The following is a 17,926-nucleotide window of genomic DNA, read 5'->3' on the forward strand; positions in this document are numbered from 1 at the left end:
GAAATCAGCAGATACCCTGTCTAAGCTAACAACATCCTGCTGGCTGCCTCCACCTACTGGCCATTTTAGTTTAATCCATTTTACCCACATCCATGCCTCCATTATAAGGAAGCAGGGCGAGCACTCTGGGATCAGTTCAGCGCAGATCCAGAGCACTTGTAATGTCATAAACTCCTAAAGCCTGTACAAGGAGGAGCCTCGCCCAAGAACAGCAAGCCCTGTTTCCGTCTCAGTCCACTACTGTTGGTGCACTACAATAAGTGAGTTCAATAGCTGGCATCAGTGCACACTTGTCATTATTTAACATCTGTAGGTTGTATCTTGGTGGGCAAACGATGAATACACAAAATATACAGTCCGTCACACAAACACACACTTCAGGGACCACACTTGAATTGACTAGTGAGTTGCAATAATGTGAAACTGCAAGGCTGAATGTTTATAGTCCATTTACAGATGAATACAGTGAGGTGTATACATTTATATAATACATAAGTCGACTCCTTTCCTAATAAGCAACAAAGAGCATTAGGCCCAAGTTTGTTGCGCCTAATATGCACTTTGCGTGGGGATTTTCAACATAACAAAAATACAGATAACTCTTTGAATCAGTCACAAACCACTGGTTTCACTCTGACCGCTCAACTTTCACTTCCATTCATCTCATTACAGCACATTCTTAAAAATATAGCCTTTAACTGCCGGTTTTGACCAAATCTGTACATCAAATTTTTACATCCACTGTACAATTTCGCACAGCACTGCCCATCTGTAATGGATGAAAGCTAGGTGTGTTAGCGCTACAGAGAACAAGTACCGTACTTTCTTTATCCTGAGCATCCTAAAAAGCTACTAAGAATGGTTTTACTTTCAGTGCTAAGCAGTCTACGATGAAAACATCACACCAGATCTCCACTGTAGAGTCTGCTCATACATTACAGAGTCAAATGATTTACATTCAGAGCACTCCTCTTACTGTTTGAACTTGTTTTGTATAAACCATAGGAATAAAAAAAGTCGCTTAGCACAATGTTTCTATATGCACGTATACACTCAACACATCCTACTTGCTATTGTGCAGTTGCAAATTAAACTGAGACATTAACAACATTAGTGGCTGGAAGAAGCTCATATTATTGTATGTTACTGCAAAGTGCGCCCATGCTCTACATATGCATAGCTCATATGTTGGAAATATATTTTCTTTTTTTTTTTTTAAACCATTTTTTATTTATTTACTTATTTTTTCACATACACAACAGTGCTTTAGTGTCAATGAGTGCTGCAGTGAGCGAGGATAGCTCTAAGCTTTGGTCGCACCGCACATCAAATGAGATTTCAATCTGCCAAAGAGGGAAATTTCATTGGACTAGAGGTAGGATTTTCAACTTTCCACTGAAAGCGGCTAGACAAGCGGCTGCAGCGATGGCATTGTGGTCAGGTACTGTTCTACAGCATTATGCAAAAACATTCCAGCAGTGTGAATCTAAAATAAAACATAAGCATTTACTTTTTTGTGGTCCTCTGTACATATGGTATTGTGTGTGTGTATGTGTGTGTGTACGTGTGTGCTTCTCCACATAGCAGGAGGGCGCAGCTGTTCCCTGAAAGTTTTATTATTTAATATGAGAGGATTGTAGTTTTGTAATTCTGCCATTCGGTACGTCTGCGGGGTCAGACACTCTGTAGCACCAAGCTATTGGCAGCTTGACCGTAATAAAAGCAGCCAGAAGTAAGACAGAAGGAGTGAGAACTTGGATGTTTAGGACTCTGTCTTCATCACCTTATTTGTTTTCATTCTGCTGTACACCAACAGTCTTTTAGCTCTCATACCCAGAGGTGCTATATCTTCAAGCCTTCGCATTCACATTTCCAAAGCTCCATGGTTGGGAATGTGTTATGAGTCTGAGCATACTGTAAACGGCAAAGCTGCTATCTACTGACACTATGGCAATTCTGAACCACTTACATGTGCCATTCTGTATAGGTAATGCATCGTTATAGGCTGCAGTACAACAAATACAAGAGTATATACCTTTTACAATCTTTATATGAATCATCTCAAAGCTTAACATCTCAAAGCTCCATGCTCATCAGTAAGTTCTCTCCTAGGTTGGTTGCTGTTCCCTTTTTTTTGTTTGTTTTTAAATTTGGATATTCATTATAGTGTTTTAGTTCTCCAGATAGGCTTGCTGCTCCAACCCAAGACAAACTATTAGCTATGATGTCAAAAATGGCTCCATGAGAGATTGTCATCAAATGGTATATTATAGATGGCGTTAAATTTATACAGTAAGATATTGGTAGCTTTAATCGGACTCAAAAGTGGCTCAGAAAAGAAATCAATCAATAAAAGCCTGAATACTTTAAACTGATGTTCTACTTAAACATCCTTTATCCCACAGTGTCTAATCTAAACCCAATCTGAATAAGCTTTTATGGTTACTTCAAATCAAGCTTGCTCAGATGAGGCACTTCAGTATTTCACCCTGCAATACAGTGTGAGACTTGTTGGCTTCTCATGCAACGTGGGGGCTTGATTTGAACTTTGAACCCAGCAAAACTAGAACTTACCAAAATACGTACTATGTAGAGCACCAGGCATCATGTCCCACTCAACTGGGAAAAGGAACACAAACAAAAAATGTAAAAAAGAAAAGAGAAGAAAATCATTTGAAAACTTAATACAGGTATTTGTGGTTTTTGTAAGTGCTATTTCCCTCGCTCCAACCCCCAGTCAAACCCCACCCACTGTCCACTAGGTCCTGTGATACTAGTCTCTCCTGAAGTCCTCTTCTCGGAGGTGTACTTTTTCTCTTCTCAGGGTCTCGGTCAGCGGCCTGGCGCTGCTGGGAGACTCCAGGTTTTTGGGTTCATTGGTGTGGTAGCTGCCTTTCTGCTGGTACGCATAGACGTAGATGCTGTACAGGCCTCCAAAGAGCAGCAGCAGCGCAAGAATGACAATAACTGAGGATAAAAATAGCACAGTCGGAGTTAATCTGCAAGGCAGCATACTGATGAGGAGTAGGCACAGTTTGACAAAAATGATTACACAAATAATGTTGTGTGAATTTCGGTAACCAAAGCACCACCCCACGACTGTCCTCTAACAGCAAACACAGCTTTCTTTGTCGTCATTTGGTCTAAACTGTGCGCAGAACAGGAACATCAGAAATAACAGACTGTAGTTGCTTACACCAACTACACTCTTTACTTTTTATTCTTGAGAATGAAGTGTTCTATGATTCTAAATTATGAAAAAAAGGTTCAGAGATTGAGGTGGGTATTTATAATATCTTTGCCATTTTTAACTATCCCACTGAGTTACCGTAAAATGATTATTCCCCTGACCTGAGAGGTCTGCTGGGTTTGTAACCTGAGAGCATTATCTGATATATACTGTGGAACCAGGCCCTTTTTTATCCAGAGGGGATTTTTAGATGGCCACTAGAGGTTTATGAAGACTGGAGTGATGGGCTTATCTCACTGTGTTCTGGTCAGTCCTAGGGCTGCATTTTCAATTATCTACATTTTATGATTTTCTTCCTAGCTTTTAGTTCCGCGAATTAGTCTTGACAAAAGGCATAGATGAGCTTTTAGCATCTGTATGAAATTAGATCTAAGTCAAATCTGTAACTGAATGGGCTGTAAGGGTTCACAGACCAGCAGACTATAAGATTTGGCATCTACAATCAGATTTACTGTGCGGTAGTCCAAGCTGGTGTCTTACAGGTGATGGTTCCAAGACCTGCCCTGGTTCTTTCTGGGTGTCAGATCTATGTTTACCGAGTTTCCTTGGCCAATCCATGCTGGAAAAGACCTTTATGCCTCAGATTCATATCCTTAATGAATGGGTACAGAGAGTGGACTGATGCTGATGCTACCAAAAATGCATCAAGCAAAGAATTTATTTTTGTCTTGTGCACCTAATTCAGCATTTAGAACAGATATGAAGACGTCACAATGAACTCATTTGCTCACCAGCACAGCTTAGCATTTTGTTTATCAGAAATACTTAATATTAAATGTGTCATCTCTTGGTCATAACCATTTTATCCTTGCAGTATATCACACAGAGAAGATGTCTGATATCGGGGGAGGGGGCTACTGTTGTCCTGCCTGAACAGCGCTCTAATCCTTAATGACACGCTGATGTCCTGCATTAGCATAATATCTTGGAAGCCAAATGATCTATTAAGCTGGAGCATCTATCAATGATGAACAGTAAGCTGGGCCCATGCAGACTAAATATAGCTGATCCTGTAAAGGTCTCAGACAGGGATGGAGAAAAAGTCTTTGTACTGCAATTTAATCCTGAGTCTCCAGCCTCTCCTGCTCATCTGGGGGACCTGCTCTAGTTTTCTTCCATCATCTGTAATACTGTGCTGCAGACTGTTCATCTGCTCTCACCACTATACATGTCTTCTTGTAATGTGTAGATTACAAAGGTTTAGGAATATGTAAAAAAAAAAAAAAATATATATATATATATATATATATATAAATACGCATTCTAAATCATAATACAAGAAGTACTGGAAGCCACCTTGAATTTTATTTATTATCAATATGAATTTAATTGAGGTATACATTTTTTAAATCATTAAGAAGGGACAGTGTTAATAGGACTTGTATTAAGTCAGCTAGATAAAAAATATAATGGGACTTTAACTAGACAGACTCAAATACGATGTTTGGTATGACAACTGTGCATTAAAAATGTCTCTTTTTTTGGTTTTGTACCACATCGAATGGCATTGAGCTTCTAGTCGGACACTTGAACAAACACTCACAAGCTTACGTTGGAATCTAAAAACCCTGCTCTAATTTAGGATTAAAGGATTTTAGGAAAGAGGGAAACTCTGGGAAATGAAGGAAAGAGTGAGTAAAACAGAAACAAGAGTGAGAAGCGGTGCTTCAGAATAAAAAAAAAACAGATGTGATTTGTAATCAAAAAGTGTTAAGTACAAGAAAAAATCTTACCTGTTATCCAAAATAGACCTAGGTCATCATGGATATAAAAATACTCTGAAAGAAAGAGATGTGCAGTTCAGCAAATGAACAGAAAATAATGTTCCTTCCATGTTAGATTATCAACCGCACATAGAAACTCACCAATGCCAGTAAACCAGGGGTCTACTTCCCATGGTACATAACCCAAGACAGGAGGGAAGGCACCACAGTTTGATTCAGAGACATAACCTTGTGTTTTGACTGGAGGATCAGTTTCATTCGGGCGAAAGAAGGCCTTTAAAGGGGCGTAGACATCGTATCTGACCCCAGATATGCACCCTATGAAGCCTGGAGCATTATGCTTCTGGATCTCATAGTCAATGTCACCAATCTCTGAAGGAGAAGACACAATCATCATAATTACTTTACGTGAATCATGCATAAATGAGTCTGTATTCAAGATGAACAAGGCGTTCATCTTGAAGCTGTATGTATGTTCTTATTGATGAGTAGAAAACAAGGCTTATACCCATCACTCTGCCCAGGAAGATGGACTTAGGTGAGTCAAACCTGGCATCTTCCACTAAGGTTATCTTGTCCACTATGGGTTCCACGTAATCCACCTATGCATAGAAAAAAAAAAAAAAAAAAAAAACAGTTGACAAAAAAACATAAAATGAAATAATATATGTATGACCATAATACCAAAAGTAGACTTAATTAAAGTAAAGAAACTCAACATCAAAGTGCCCTAATGCTGAGCTAAACTAAGCTAAGCTAAGCTAAGCTAAGAGGCTGCTAATCATATCTACAGATATATCAAACTTATCTTTACCCAAACTAATGCCGAAGTTTCAAACTACTCCTTCAAGATGTGTCTAATCCATGTTACACTGTAATTAGGCTCCACTTTGCAGCCAGTTAAACATGCTCAACTAACCTTTGGGAAAGGCACACCAGTACATAGATCTCTAAGACGCCACAATAATTTCACTTCAGTGACACAAACCATGGATCACATCTTACACAGCGGCAGCAGCGAGAGCATTAACCTGTGTTTTGATGGTTCTGTTGTGTCTGGTTATGTTCACATAGTGAGGGTATCCGTCTGCCAGATTCCGGTTAGTCAGCTGGTACTTGTGTGTTATGAGTCCAAGCTTATACCTCAGATCAACACTACCTGGTTTAAGAGAGACAACAGAATACCTCAGTGCTGTCCTGCAACTTCAGTTCATGTCCATTCACATCAGTGGTTACAGCTTTTTCTCATTCTAAGAAAAACATATTTCTTAGCTTTTCATACCGTCATTCTTAAGGATAACAGCAATGTAGTCCTGGACGAAGGAACTGATATAGAGCAAAACAGCTGGCGTGTGAACAGTGCTGAAACTGAACTCTATGTCATCTGCCGTGTCATTATATCCAAGGCTAAAATTGTCATAGTGTGGGTCGATCCAGTTGGCCCATGCTGCCTCATCCGATATGGGCTTCTTTCGTATGTCATACCTAAGCCACGATCCAATCTCAAAGTAAGCTCCAATATCTGAAAAATATCAATGTGGAATGTGAAAAGCTGTTCTGAAGTGCTACAGGAACAGTTATTGTGAACCGTTTCATGAATGAGAAACGAGCATGAACTTACCTTTATGGCAGTAGAAACCATCAAAGGCTGTGTTGTTACAGTCACAAGTGTAGGAGGCATAGCCCTCTATACACTGGCCGCTGTTTCGACATGGTATGGTAGCGTTGAGACACTGTCCAGTGCAGTTCCTTCTTATACCCTGTTCTTCATTTACCTTCCCCTCCAAATCAAGGGGGACACCATTTATTCGTAAGCCTCGAAGGCACCCAAGGAAAGGTCTATGGGTGCGATTGGCTGCACCTACAACAACAAAACTTCTTATCAGTGCTTATTCATTTCCTTTAAATCTATTTAACTTATGCCATTTTTCAATTTTGAAGCTTCCAAATTCATCTCAGGTGACCTACCTACAAGAAGAGGGTGTGTGAACTGCATGGTCACAAAGGTTTGGCCTGGGAATCGTTTGACAGCCCAAGGCTGATAATCTACCTTTATCCGGACCAGTTTCACATTAAGCTCAGCCTGAACAAAATGCCACTCATTATCATTGAGTGGCACAAGGGAGTGCAGGGTTACATTAAGGATGCCATCGCCAACCATAAATACAAATGCAAGATTATGGGTAGCTAGGAGAAAAAACAAGAAATAGAAAGGATTTTTTTTCAACAATCACAGTATTTCTTACATAAATCTTACAGTTGCATATGGAGAAATGATCCTGCTAACAGGTGAATCCACTCACAATTCAGTTCTATTCTTATAAAGTTTTTAAGGTGGTCATCCGAGTTCTCCAGGAAGACACAGTTGCCACGATAGGTTTTGAAGTGGAAGGAGATGTCAATAGTGGTTCCAGGCCTTAACGTGGGAAAGGTTATGTAGGTGGGCTTGACGAAGGCTATGGTGTTCCAGATGCTTCCTGTAGAACACAGTAAAATATATATATATATATATATATAAAGTAACACAACTCCTTACCCTTCATAAATTGAAGATTAGCCATATTATCAGCCCAAAATAATCAACTCACTGTCGCCATGGCAGCGGAGTGGCCCAGCTGTGACTTGAGCTTCAGAGCCTGTCCTGTTGGTGTCCCCAACCACCACCCTCCTCACAGGCAGATGGTCTCTGAAGTCCAAGTAGCCTTTATCCGAATACCTAAAAAGTCACAATGAGAATGTTAAAACATCAATGCCAGTGTCAGAAAGACAAATTAACCTTGCTTAATGTGTCTTTCTCTCACCATTGTCTGTAATCGGCATCACAGTTGCACTGAAACTTGGGGTCGATGCAGGTTTGATTAATGGCACAGCCGCATTTTTGGACTTCTCTAAATGTCCCACCCCAGTAATAGTGACTCTCATTGTTGCGACCGATCCAGTAACCAAAAGGTCTTCCATCTGTTTTGAAAATCAAATTTGTATGTGTATCATTCATGTTGTACTTGTTGACCATCAGCACACTGATAGAATAAACACCTGACTAATCCCACTTACTGGGGGTGTTGAGGAGACGGGACTTATAGCAAGAGTAGTCAATCCACTGCTCACAGTACATGGAGGTGTTGGCAAGAGCTGTGACTTCATCCCAGGAGGCGTTCCAGTAGTTCACATCTACTATGTATGGTCGGTCTATTGAACTCCCAGTCACCTTGATACCCTCTGTTCGATCATGCATAATCACTGTCCAAGCTTTATATGCTGAAAATATGCAAATGTTGGCCATAGTCAGAAAATGCTTATGCAGAAAATGAGAAGAAACAATGAAAGCTATTTAATGCCTGATAAACTTGAAAGCTTGGACACGGCGTAATCGCACAGAGAAAGCACAAATTTCAAGAACACACAAGCACGAAACTGCTCGATCCAGCTGTTATATAAACCCTTTTCATTTCCCTTGAAATTTCAGGACACATTTTTCATTACTGGAACACAATAACCTGACTTATTGCCCTCCTACTTCTCATTAAACAAGAAACAGATGATCCAGCAAATTCTGGACACACTGCTGATGAAGCTGTACTATATTAGTAATGGTGAAGCATGGTGATTACTTACACTTCATTTTGCAGTACACTTCAAATGGCTTCAGCGGCCCACTGAGATCAGGATCGATGGTGTAGTTTCCAGACCAATACTTGCCACTGAGTCTGTACGCCTCACATGATTCTTTATAAACCGCTGTTCGAGGAGAGATGTTGTTCAATTTGTTATTGTTACCGGGAAATAGCAAAGGCCCAGTGTAATTAAGTGTAAAGAAACACTTACTGCAGAGATAGGATTATAGTTAGCACTTACACATGTGACACACTTCTCCTTTATAGCCTGTGTTCTCACAAAGACAGATAAAATCATCCCAGGACTGGATGCATCTGCCTTCATGTTCACATGGATTTGGAGTACATCTGTGAAGAGTCATTTGATGTTACAAAAGTGAGAGACTTGGGGGAATATATTTCCATTCTCTCCTTTCTGTCTGATATTTCTTTCTAAAGAGAATATTGGACCTCTGGGGGGAAATTTATTATTGAAAGCCACTGAATCCCAACTTTTAATAAAGATCAGGCATGAGACTTTGGTAAATGAATCAGTATGACATAGCAGTAGTAATGAATCATCATTGCAGTGCTATATTAGTATTTTCTTAATTAAGATGTATCAGTCTGGTTTGGTTTGTGATAAGTAGTGTATTTCGTACCTGTCAGTGATCCCACAGGTGCCTAACAACAGCTCAGCGTATCGCCCCCACTGACGCTGCAGGATAATGTCAATATCAAGCTGTTCATTGTCTATGAAGATATGCTGCATGCAGCCATGGAAGCGATTCAGCTTGGTCTCACACTTTCTTATTGTGTTATTGGTTTTTGGACAACCTGAGTACAGAAAAGCAAACGTGACTTGAAGACTACAGATTTGGGTTACGCGATCGTTACGTTGCTTGCAGTGGTTTAATTCGTTATCTCACCTCCGAAAAAGTAGCGGTCCCCGGTCCGGATGGTGAAAGGGTTGGTGATCTTGAGTGGCGAGCCCTCCTCCTCATCAATGGTGAGAGTTAGCAGGTTGTCTCTTGCTGCCAAATCCACTGTATGCCAGTACCCATCATTTAGCCTGTATCCTAAAGAAGAAAGGGCCTGTTATGATGCAGTGATGAGAAATGACATGTACACTGCGCAACATTCATCCATCTGTTTGCTTAATCCTGCCTCCAAGCAGGAACTGCCCATTCATACATGTAGTTTAGCAAAAATGAACTGTATTATCTAAAACCTTTAAATGTAATCTCTACTGCCATGTCTGTCAAAAGCCCACCTGCAGCAAACTGGAGTTTCTTCTTGCCAGGCTGGAATATAGTCACATTTATCTGTCCTTCACTTAGACCCAGCTCAAGGGCACCCAGGTCGTCAGCAAAGCGTGTGAACATTAGCAGCCCTGTGTAGTCCCAAGAGCGGAACTTGAACTTGACAAACATGCGAGGCCTCCTGAAGAAGCCTGGCACCTGCAGGTAGTTGTTGGGCCCAGCAAAGGTCATTGGTTTGAGCAGAATGTCACGGCAGGCAAAATGCATCTTTTTCTAGATGGGGAGAGAAATTAGGTCACATTAGTTGTGAGGAAACAATTTCCATTGATTGTGATTTCACAAATGAATGAATGTGAGACAGGGAATGTAATTAAAGTGGAAATGTTACTGATAATCACCCAAAATAGTATTAAATATTGTAGTTACTGCTATCATAAAGCCCTACCTTTTGCGGTATGCGGATATCTTCTTCTTCTCTCTGAGCCTTGTTAATGATGTTGATGCCATTGATAAAGACATTTTCCAGGCAGCCACGGAAATTTGGTGTGGTAGGGAGGTGGGGCAAGTTTTGCTCTATTACTCCTCCGACATACATCTAAGTGACAGATATTAAGACAGTCAGTTATCCTCATTAACCCAGAGCATTATCCAACATTCGCTAATGTTTATGTAACCAAAGAAGGGTATTCATATCAGATATCTATACCTGTGTATCTAGATCCAGGTGAGTAAATTCTCCTTTACAGATAGCTGTCACTGTCTGACTGTCCACTGTGAAGTTCACCTGTCGACCATAGCGCTTGATAGTGACATAGTGCCAGTGAAGATTATCAAGAAGGCTGCCAGCAGTCAGCGTGGTTCGACCATCAATTTTGTGAACAACGCTGCTTCCTGAAAAACCAAGAGCAAGCACAGAGAAAATGCTTCATCTTTCACAGTAAAGAAATTGTAAAACTCCAGATATCAATCCCAAGATCTCCACTCAGACATCCTGGCTTTATTTCAGGATTGAGCTAAGCCTGCTTTTCTCTGAGATGGATGTCACTGTCGCATTTTATGTTCTTTATCAGCTACAACAAGAGCCCTTCCATAAATTCCAAGATTTCCACTCGGGATGTACCTAGGCTGATGTGCAGGTAAAGACGGCCTCTCTTCAGCTCCAGGGTGAAGAGATCTCCCTGAATCCCCTCGCTGTGTAGCAGCAGGCCGTCCTGCTCCAGTGTCTTGAAGTTTATGGCAATGTGGTCGTGCAGTGTACGGGACCTTTTTTCTGGGTACATGTAGACCACTGAGTCATCCCCATTGTATTGTAGCACATAGGAATCTGGAAGGGGCAGACAAAGTTTTAAAATAGATTCAGTTTTACTAAGATACCTTCATATTTGAAATACAGCCCATGTTGTTTTATGTCAAATGTGTATTATGTTATAAAGATTATCTGAGTAAACGCTACATGGCTGATTTCCTGGAATTCTCCAGATGGGGTTTAACTAGTGTGTGATGTTCTTCAGTATGAAACACGTGATATTTGGTACTCAGACTTTGTGGCCTATTGTCAAATATGATTAAGCACTGGGACTGTGGAAGGTCCCTGGATGTGAGTCAGTAAATCTCTGTGTAGCCTCCATCAGTCATTTTTACCGTAAGAGCAGCCAAACAGCTCCAGCCTCACGCCAATCTTCCCTCCGTTCTCTGTATTCCACGCCAGAGGCAGCAGGCGAATATGTTTAGCAGTAAAGGCGTAATGGAAGACATTCCTCTTCACCTGATAATAATTCCAGTTACCAGGCATTGTCTACAAAGAGAGATGGGAGCAAGAGTGGAGAGGCTTTAGAATGATTGCAATGGTGTTAGCGCAGTATTAAGAGACTGCAGATGAACTGATGATGAGATTAGCTTTGTCAGTGCAGAGGGAGATAATATGTTGTGCTGTCTTTGTTTCAGTGCCAGTGACAATAAATATAATGGAACACCCACTGAATCCAAAACCGGCTATAAAGATTACGTTTGACTAGTTAATCCTGGACTCATTCTGGTTATGGCCCTCATCCAACCCTATGATTCTGGCCCAGTGACACATACAGAGTTGCCTCCTTTCATGATGTAGGGTGTCCAGGAGTCTGGTCGGTCCCCATAAAGTAGCGTGTACTTGGTGACCCAGTCGTATGAGTTGAAGGTCCCCTGGGTGGCGATCGCCACCAGGCGGTATTTCCTGCCCAGGTCTACCTGAAGCCATGGCTGTCTGTCCCTGGGGGAAGGGGACCAGCCACTGCTGCCTGAGGGGGGGAAAGTGACAGGTTTCAATTAGTGTCACACATAGTGACATACAGTTTGTCAAAGAAGTAATCATGACCTTTTGTGACCTTACAGAACTTACCATAAATGTTATTTCAGGCATCTTGAATTTGAGTCATTCTATACATGTATTTTACAGCTACTGTTAGACTGAAATTTCGAAAAGCATTTCACCATCTGAAAGCACCATATTTGCCAATTGTAGCCAATTACTTGCATCCTAAACCTGTTTGTCTAAATATGTTTATTCAGTTAACTGCTATGCAATCTGGAGTCCTCATTCCACTGCCAAAGGGAAATTATTATTAATATAATGAGTAATGTGTAGTGTTCAAATCTGCAATCATGCATTGGCCACCTCAGGGCAGCAGGCACAATTTGTAAACACCAATTCACGCGTCACCTTTTTAAACTTGATATGGGCAACATGTAATACATAAGTGTTTATCTACACTTGCACCAGTTAAAAAATCAACATTAGCATAGAGTCATGCTTGTGTCCACCTGGTGAATATATATCTAGTATGCACTCCATTTTCGCTCTGTATGTGGTCTCTGCCAATTCCTGATGGAAATGTACGGTTTTGTACGTGCCAACAGACAAATTGTGTCTGGTTTGTTTGGCATTTGGTTCTAGTCGAGTTGTGTACAGTGTTTTTTAAAAGCCGAAATAATGCAATGACACTGGTAGGAGTGAACCAAAACAGTTAATTAGTTAAGTAGTATTTTTTTCTTCAGGACCATTTCAGAATCAGAAGAATCAGACTTTTCCCATATTCTGTCCAACCCTGATGGAAACATTGTTCCTTTAAGACAGATTCTTGAGTATGACACATATGTGACTGCAAAATCTATTGCTCTTGATAGCTAAAACACATGTTTTAATTTTAGCATCCAGTTTTTAGAGCCCTGCTACTGGTCCTACTGGTGAGCCAGTATGACATACTCATTCAGTACAATAAACAGAATGGCGCTATCGCTGATGTTATTAGTTAAACTTTGGCTTTGGACTGCAATAAGTTCAAGTGTCTGCTTTGAGAACGCTCTCAAGGGCGAATGGCATGAACGTATGGATGGACTTCACAAGACAATTAAGAACTTACCATAGAGTTTGGCAAAATTGGCAGAGTAGAGAAAGTTATATCTGGAAGAAGCCAGGAAGGAGGAGGCATAGAGCCCAGAGACGAGCGGATCAACACATTCTCCTGCAGGGACAATATGAAAGACACCAAGGTCAGGAGTCATTAAGAAGGACTTCTCATAGTGCAGCAAATGCTACTGTTCTATGTAACAAAAACAGGCAACGCTGCACGGCCTGATAAGAAACACCATTAGGAGTTCATTTACTCTGTGAAAGGGTATGCACATTTGGCCTGATTAATTCAATTAAATTCAACTCACTTGGATTGTTTTGCTGGTTAAAAAGCAGATAGCAAGAATAACAATTACTTCACAGTAATGCACAGGCTCTAAATAAACACCTTCACAGTCTTGGTGGGACAAACAGTAATTGATTATGCACACTAAACTATTGTAAATGCAGTTACATACCGAAAAAAAGACAAAGATGTGTTTGCTCGTATTGTTCCTTGCTGCACAGAGAATTAAACGTGGCAGCATAATATGAATCTTTGTGTGTGTGTGTGTGCTTGTTCGTGCATGCATGACGTACATTATTTGTTCAAGAAAGACACACATTTTTGTGTGTGAGAGAGTCACAGTCAAAGTAAGACTTTGCCTTTGTCATAGCGAGTTGCTATTCCGCGTGTGGTTATGAGACTGATAGGGCCATCGCCCATCTGCTGAGGCGCGGTCCCCATCCACGGCTATTATAACTGACCATAATTCTGCCTAATCTTGCTTCTGTTACGGCTGAGGACAAATGCCCGATGCCCTCACCTCAAGCTGCAAGAGAAACACTGTCTCATTTTAAGTGCTGAAGTATGGTCTTTAATATGCTCAGGAGATTTAATATAGATAAACCAAAAACCGTAGACGACTGGGGTGTCACTGTCCGGACAAAATCTGATATTTCATATGCCGTATGTACAACGATGACAGAAATAATGAATAATAATAGTAGCAGCTTTGTGCTGATCTTTCCCTTTCATCAGTATAAGTTTCTTTAACATTTGGAGTTGTTTGCTTAGAAACAGATGTTCTGGCATCGTGATATTTGCTCTTACAAATCACAGAGGTCATGGAGTAAAGTAGAAGTAGCAGGTGACAGAGGCTGCAGGCTGCAGATGTAGAAAAATGAGGAAGGATGCGGCATGGCCTCTGATTTTAAATAGCTTTGTAGAGGATGCGATGACGACTCTGTGTGCAGAGCGGATACTTCCAGTTAAGAAATACTGTATGTACAAGGAAGCGAATAGTTTTCAGTCTCTGCCTTACACTTGCATATAAGACTTATCTTTTATAAAGCAGGTATACAGGCTTTCCACCTCTCTGCATTCAGTAGGAGATGTTATGCTATGCTGAGCAAGGGAAAAGTGACCTTGACTTTCTGTCTCTGTCATCTTCCTTTGTATTCACCATACAGAAATCCATGCTGCAGAAGATGACATCAATAACAGATCCCTGCTGCATCACTCCATTACTGGTGCGCTCCACTGCTTAAATGTCCATTCACGCGATGGGCAAGTATTCAGATGCTTTCAGGAGACGCTGTAGCGGATTTGCTACTAATGGCTTGAATATCGATTAGTTTCAATGCCTCACTTCCTAGCAAAGGGAGAGAGGGAATGTTAAGAGTGACTATTCCCAGACTACAGCAGGTTAACCCAGGCAACTCTGCTCCTCAACTCCTCCTTATGCTAAGCCTGTCACGCACCCTGCACCCCCTCCCTCTCAGTGTCTCGCTTCCTTTCTCTCACTCTGACTCCCCTCTCTTCATCTCCATCCCAACTCTAAAAAATCATCCGCTCGCTCCTGCTTTGACTGCGTCCCATTACCTCATACTCTTGCTCATCGTCATCTTGCAATTTTGTTTTAATTCCCTCTCTCGCCGCTGCCTCTCTCTCTCTCCAAGTGGGCGTTGTCGTGTTGCAGCAGTTAAAGTCTACCTGAAGCCTGCTCAGAGCGTCCTATCACCAGGTTTTCAGCCTTCTCCGCATGATCCGGCACCCCCCTCCCTTCTCTGCACCACACAGAGTAGTCACTTTCTCCATTTATCATGAAGGGGCTGTGGAGAAATGTGCGGCTGGGTAGAGCTCTAGCGCCAATCCTGCTGAATCATCAGCCTGCTGTAAATGTATGCTGGCCTGTCTAGGCTGACACATCATTACTGATGCTTACAGTATGCAGAGAGGCACCTCCTGCGGCTGTCACTGGCTGGTAAGGCATGACTGCTGAAGATTCGGACAGCAACCATGCCTGAGTGAAGATGTCTACTGAATGCAGGTGTCTGCAAACATTATATAAAAAAAAAAGAAAGAAAGAAGAAAAAGAAGCACGTAGTGGCAGCAAAAATATAGCATGTTCTGTTAGAGGGAGTTTTCTAAATTATTCATAACCACGCAGGCATCACAGTGGGTGGTGTCTGACCACTCCCGGGGATAAAACCTTCGGACGATGCAGGACATCACACTCATATTCACACTTAAATTCAGATCTGGGCATGCGTTATTCTGTTTATTCAATTCCCTTCACATGCACAAGCCACTCAGTCTCTTGATGCTCAGACTTCTTACAATGACACAATGCACCAAGCATAAAAAATCCAATTCAAACATCTAATTCAAACACGCACAAGCACCTCAGATAAAGAGTCTCATCCCCACCTCGGGATTAGTTACAGTGCTTTGGGATTTGAGGTTCCATTTTAATTTGGCACAGCTTCACTGTGCATATCTCAACAGCAGCAGCAGCAGCAGCAGCAGCAGTACATATTCTATACCACTGGCCTGCAATGAAGGATCACCAGGAACTTGGATAAACCAAACACATGGGCCTCTACCTACTGGTTAGCATGCAGTGATCAAGTAAAGTTCACAAACATCTTCTATAGTCAACCTTTTCCGTTCTTTCCCTTCCCAGCTTTCCTTCCCATCATATATAAACAGATCTTGCCAACTGATGATCCTAGATTTTGACAAGTTTTAACAAATTCACTGTAATGCTGGCTATGCTTTTGTTCTACAAAGAAGTATTATTAGCCTGTATCCTTAGACAATCAGTTATATTGCATGTTTACAAGCAGTTTTTCTGTTCCAGCTGTGCAACACCAAATTCTGCCTTCCAATTATCAGCATGACACATGACAGCTCATCCCTCATCCGTAAACTAATGACTCATGCAATGCATTGCACAGGTTTGACTAAGAGACGACCTCAGGTTATACTGACACTGGCGTCTCACATAAGGCGCATTAGTATGCACAAGCTCGGTGGCAGATGAGTGTAGCACCTGTCCCCTTGTCCAATTTTAGTTTCGAACACATCCCCACCTTTGTCCAACTTAATTCACCACATCACTGCATCAGAACCTGCGGAGTTCTTGCAGTGATTTCCTGCCAGCCGGATGCAGGTTTTTGTGGGCAGGTGATCGAATGCAGGCTTCCCAAAAAAAAAGTACTGCAGTGGGCTGGTCCCGGTTAGGACGCTGAGCCCTGCTCTCTCAACCGTCACTATGAGAACGGATTCAACCGATCTTTAGTCAAAGAACACACGCCATCCATACATTCTGAAAATGTACATATAAGAAATAACAAAAACTGCACCGTGCTTTGCAAAGAAGTGGAGTTTAGTCTGCACGCTGCAGAAACTTACATGCTGGCGGAGAGAAAGCACTGCAATGCAGACAGTCCAGTGCGAGAGGGGATCACCGTGCGCACCTTGTGCAGGACCGCCGCGGTCTGCTTCTAGACTTATTGTGTTATTTCACAAATGAATACTGTGAAATAGCAACAGCCAAAACAAGTCTGGAAAATGAAATCGTCTTTGTTTGAAGATGCCTGTTTTTTTTCAACGCGTGTTGCCCTTCAAACATCCCAACATCTCAGGCTACATTTTGCCATTTTGCCCTCCAGTGGTATTTTCCACTTATTATGCTACCGAATATTATCCAGCAACAATTCCTTAAGCATATGATACGGAACTATACAATCTGCAGACGATGCATGTATATAGGCTACATCTAAGCTACGATAATAGATTAACAAGTGCTGTTTCACAGGACTTACGTGATGAGCAATGTTGAAAACCCAAAAACAAGAGGCATATGCTCAGTATTTTGCAAGTCATCCTTCACTTAGGACACGTTTCTCCGCATTGGTTATGTTAATTGGACCATAGGTCGTTCTGCAGCATCCTTTAGCCCCCCTTTAGCCCAACTTTAACTCGCGCAGCTCCAACTCCTCTTCCCGGGATCTCGGGCAGCCTTTACCGGGGCGGGGACGCGCATCGGATGCTGGTGCTGATGCTGCGCTTCGCCGAGGACGCGCACTTCTTCGTTTATACCCTTGAAATTGTTTTATTTACATGACCGCCGTGTAATACCGTGGTTCCTGTATTCAACATATTTGGAAATGCGCTCAATCAGCAACGTCCCTGAAAGACAGCAGTCTTTGTGGTGGAATTCTGCGTCTCTCCCTAAGGAGTCTGGATTTTCAGGTGCAGAGGAGACGGGATGGGAAGAGGGAAAAAACTTTCTAAGTCCGCTGCAGCTGACAGTATTTCTCCAAAGCTATCAAGAATGGTATGGGTTGCTTTTGGTCCCCGAAATCAGTTGAATCGAGCTAGTGAAAAGTTTCCCCTCAGGGGTGCAGATCATAACACAACATGAAAGCACAAGAGATGT

The 17,926-nt window shown here is 41.7% G+C and overlaps 1 protein-coding gene across 1 annotated transcript; it reads right to left on the reverse strand.

Moving 5' to 3' along the window:
• Window positions 1-2,773: 2,773 nt before the first annotated feature.
• Window positions 2,774-17,370, reverse strand: cntnap1 (contactin associated protein 1; the record flags this gene model as incomplete). The annotated part of the gene is made up of 24 exons (XM_084570872.1): window positions 2,774-2,967; window positions 4,984-5,028; window positions 5,116-5,346; window positions 5,483-5,576; window positions 6,006-6,133; window positions 6,257-6,496; window positions 6,596-6,835; window positions 6,943-7,161; window positions 7,278-7,451; window positions 7,563-7,690; window positions 7,776-7,932; window positions 8,029-8,232; window positions 8,590-8,712; window positions 8,830-8,936; window positions 9,230-9,404; window positions 9,497-9,646; window positions 9,841-10,102; window positions 10,275-10,424; window positions 10,536-10,720; window positions 10,950-11,153; window positions 11,471-11,624; window positions 11,912-12,105; window positions 13,228-13,329; window positions 17,310-17,370. The coding sequence occupies 24 exons, from the start codon at window positions 17,368-17,370 to the stop codon at window positions 2,774-2,776; spliced, it is 3,921 nt and encodes a 1,306-aa protein (XP_084426998.1).
• Between the last annotated feature and the right edge of the window lie 556 nt (window positions 17,371-17,926).

This window comes from Chelon labrosus (genome assembly GCF_963514085.1).
Source record: "Chelon labrosus genome assembly, chromosome: 21".
Taxonomy (NCBI): domain Eukaryota; kingdom Metazoa; phylum Chordata; class Actinopteri; order Mugiliformes; family Mugilidae; genus Chelon; species Chelon labrosus.